This window comes from Miscanthus floridulus, chromosome 12 (assembly GCF_019320115.1).
Source record: "Miscanthus floridulus cultivar M001 chromosome 12, ASM1932011v1, whole genome shotgun sequence".
Taxonomy (NCBI): domain Eukaryota; kingdom Viridiplantae; phylum Streptophyta; class Magnoliopsida; order Poales; family Poaceae; genus Miscanthus; species Miscanthus floridulus.
This window is the reverse complement of record NC_089591.1, coordinates 76629445-76633409: the sequence shown is the minus strand read 5'-3', so window position 1 is coordinate 76633409 and position 3965 is coordinate 76629445. Positions and strand designations below refer to the sequence as shown.

Genomic DNA, 3965 nt, shown 5'->3' with positions numbered 1-3965 from the left:
GAGTCAACCGTTTTTAACTTTAATCAAATATATACAAAAAAATATTAATATTTGTAGTACATAATTAGTATAATGAGATAGATGTCTAGCACTAGGAAATATTACTATTGATTTTCATTTTTACCTTTGAAAACGAAATTTTAAAAAACATGGAAGATGATAGAAATGCAAACTAGCTGGGCCACTCCTCGTCGACGCCAATTTCAAGGGTAGCTTTTGCGATTGTGGCAACAAAATTTGCGAGGTGGATAACATCAGTATTCAGATGTGGGATCGTCAGGGCTAGTAAATGAAGAAAAACATACTACCTTCTTCCCTAAATAACTATCGATTTTTGTTTCTGTGTCGTAAGTTTAGCTAGGTTTATAGAAAATACATACAACATTTATATATCTAAGTAAATTTATTATGAAAATAGATTGAACGATCTATCTAATAATGTTAATTTTGTACCATAAATATTAGTATTTTTATATATTTAGTTAGAGTTGTTTCTCGATGAGTGAAAACAATTACTTAGGACGGAGAGAGGAAAGAAGTGCCAGGCATCCTGTTTGGCGGTTTGCAACTCTGCATACAAACAACTTCTACGAACTTCCGAAGCACGTGCCGCTGTCTTAACAAAGGTAACTGGGTAAGTAGTACATTAGTAGTTTTTAGGTCATGTTTCAGCTTCATATTGGGAAGTGATCAGTTTCACAAACTTATTTGCCAATTTGTCAAAAAAAAAAACTTATTTGCCAATTACTTCCTGTTACATTGGACTCTTTATTTTAAGGATCCGTGACTGTATCAGTGTCAGCTTGCAGTCTGCCTGGGAAATGGAAACCATCAACACTACTGTAGCATTGAGTTTGAGTACGATGATTTCCTCACGTACTCACGTGGATCTCTTCCACGGTGGTTCAACCTGCACAAGCCAGTACATCGGGGACACACTGAGACTTTTAGGTTTTATTAACCACCTTTTTTTTACATCTGTTACTGTCACAGCTGTCCATATCTGTATTACTGTTTCTCTTAGGAACATGAATTGTTGTACGGTTGTTTGTTGGGTGCAGTAGTTTCTGGTAGTACAACACAGTACTGAATACTGATTGATGGGTGCTTCCTGGCCTGAGGGTAGCGTTCATTGGAAGTTACCGTGGACAGCGCAGGCTATCGTTCGTGATGCAGATCCCATCGCTGAAACCTTTGCAAGAACAAGAAGAGCAGATGCCGTCGTGCAAACTGATGGTGACTATGGCGTTGCAGTTATATGGTGTCGCTTGATCGGGTATACGGTACTATGTTTCTGCCATAAACTGGTAGTACGTGCGTGGTTGCTCGATCTATACCGATTAGGCAAGGCAGCACGGGTCACTGTTGGTACATGGTACGTACCAAATGCCCGCACCAAACTACTACGGTCTACGAGTAACCACTACATGGGAACTAGTGACCAACCCCAAAGGCCCAAATTGATGTTGGCATGCGAACTTGTACTACAGAAATACAGCGGCTCATCATCATGTGTTGATTGAACTCCTGGCAATGCAAATGAACAGGATATAAACTCGTTCAATTGAAAGAACAGAAGCAGGCTGCAGAGATCACCATGTTTATTACACGTCAACAACTTCGAGCCGAGAGCCCATCAGACGGCAAAACCAGACGTCCGATGGCCAGTTCCAAGCGTAGACTGTACATTGATCGACAGCAAAGCAAATACACTCACTTATCAAACATAAGGACAACCGTTATTAGCACTCTGAACACTGATCGTCGTTCCAGCAGCACTTCGATGACGTGGCAAATGGTGGCGGCGTCAGTTGGGCTTGAGGTCCTGGAACAGGCGGTCCCACCTGACCATCTCGTCGCCGTCGCCGCCCTCCACGTCGCCTACCGCGTGCACGGCCGCGGCGGCCCTTCCGCCGATGGAGGCCCTAGGCGCGGGCCCCTTGGGCTCCGACTTGGCCCGCCGCAGCGCCTTGCCGCCACGGCGCTGATGCTTGTGCTTGGAGACACCGCCGCCTCCGCACGGGCTGCGGCCGACGACGTCGGCCTGCAGCTGCTGGGTCGGGACCAGCACGAGCGCCGTGGAGCCGTCCTCGTCGCAGAGCACGAGCGAGCGCACGTACCTGGCGACGCGGCCGAGGAGGAGGCGGGCCAGCGCCGCGGGGCGGGCGCGGGCGCGGGCGCGGCTCCGGCGGTCGCGCCAGGCGAGCTTGAGGATCTCGAGGCGGTGCTTGGCGACGGAGATGCCCATGCTGTGGAGGAGCTCGTGGTCGAGGAAGGCCACGTCGTCGGCCTCCAGCTCGTTGCGCGCGAACACCAGCGCGTACTTGTACACCAGCACCGGCTCCAGCCGCGCCCCCGACAGCCACGCGTGCCAGTCCATGCCCGCACGCCGACGCGCGGCCGCCGAGCGGTTCGTTCGCTCGCTTGGCTCTGCCACGCACTGTTGCGCTGCCGGTGTGCGTGCGCGCGCGCGCGCTCTCGATCTGCAGGGGCGCAGGGCGCTGGCCATCGTGCTGGGAGCTGGAGTTTATACCAAAGTCATGGGGGGTGGGTAAACGGCCGGACGCTGGAATAATTGTACGTTTGCATGTCGCGTCTGACGGATGGACATCATGGGTGTCATCCGGACCGTCCGTTTCTCCAACCCGACGAGTGGCACGGCACGACACAGTTGGTGCCTGTGACTTTTGTCACGTACTCCACTTAGACCACGAGCTAGCTAGTGCTGCATCGTACTCCCGTCACGTTACATTTCGCCGTAGCTCCAGTGCTCCGATCCACAGCTAATATCTGTGAGCAGAGTCTGCACATTCTGAAGACACAGAGCTTTGCTACTACACCATCAGAGTCATAGAAATAGAAGTCCCGGTCGTCTGAAACCAGAACCATAGAAAGAACATCTCCCTCTGACCTTACGAACATACCGTTTCGTAGAAATGAAAAAGGCGAAGCTGTGAAGGAGACAGTTGAACAAACAGAGACAAACATGCCCTCTGAAATCTGATCTGTGGTTGGTCGAGAGGAATTCAAGCATGTGGTCAGGATCAACTTAGTCATACTGTCGGACATGTGAAGGCTACTTGCTACAGTCTCAATTATTTAGGCGTCTGTGACAAAATGAGCCGCGCACAAAAATCTTGCAACCTGCACGTGCAACAGGTACCTATGGTTGTATAGGTCAATTTCATGTTTTTGCGGTACACTGAACCCCCAAAAGGCCAACTTAGGGAACTTGACAAAATGACCTAACTAATACGGAAAAAAACTTTAAGGGACTACCTTGATGTGTAGTGTTGGTGTATAAACCCCATGTTCGAGTTCACTCTACTCGAATTTGGCTGAATAATTTATTCTTAGTTCAACTTAGGTTGGATCTTGTTGTTTACTCTCTCAATTCCAAATTACAGTTCACTTTAGGTCTGTGTTAAATCAAATTTCTCTAAATTTGACCCAAGTTATTATAAAAAAATGTATCAACAACTATCATACTAAATTAGTTAAATTTTACATGAATTATTGCTTGATAGTTCAGTTATTTGAAAATATAGAAGTAGTATATTTATTTTCTAAAAACTTTGGTTAAAATTAAAAATAGCTTGATTAGGATAAAATTAAGCGACTACGTCCGAGTATTTCTCTAAAATTAAGGTGCACTATAGTTTGGAACGGGGGAGTAAAATTGATCCACATGATCCGGATGACATGGACATGAGCTATGTTTTGTTTGGGGCATCATATATGGCGTTGAGGACTTTTTTCTTTTTGTCTTGGGATGTTACTTAGTATCAGCGAGGAAAATGATTAGGCCATTTCTAGATATCATATAACCAAATCAGGGTCCCACGTGTTCTCCATTACTTGTCCATACTCCGAGTTCACGGACTTCCCAACTCTGAACAGCCCATGTTTGTTCTTTCCGAAACGCCCCTCCCACTCATCCACCCCGTCCCGCTCGTCGCCTGCTC

The 3965-nt window shown here is 47.2% G+C and overlaps 1 protein-coding gene across 1 annotated transcript; it reads right to left on the bottom strand.

Annotated features, from left to right (window-relative positions):
- Nucleotides 1-1571: 1571 nt before the first annotated feature.
- On the bottom strand, nucleotides 1572-2494 carry LOC136498485 (uncharacterized). Its single transcript, XM_066494408.1, has one exon. It carries the CDS (start codon nucleotides 2378-2380, stop codon nucleotides 1808-1810), a length of 573 nt encoding a protein of 190 aa, XP_066350505.1. The 5' UTR covers nucleotides 2381-2494; the 3' UTR covers nucleotides 1572-1807.
- Nucleotides 2495-3965: the final 1471 nt, after the last annotated feature.

Bases quoted from the DNA above. Each gene is read 5' to 3' on its own strand.
- LOC136498485 (XM_066494408.1), bottom strand. From the start codon at position 2,380: ATGGACTGGCACGCGTGGCTGTCGGGGGCGCGGCTGGAGCCGGTGCTG.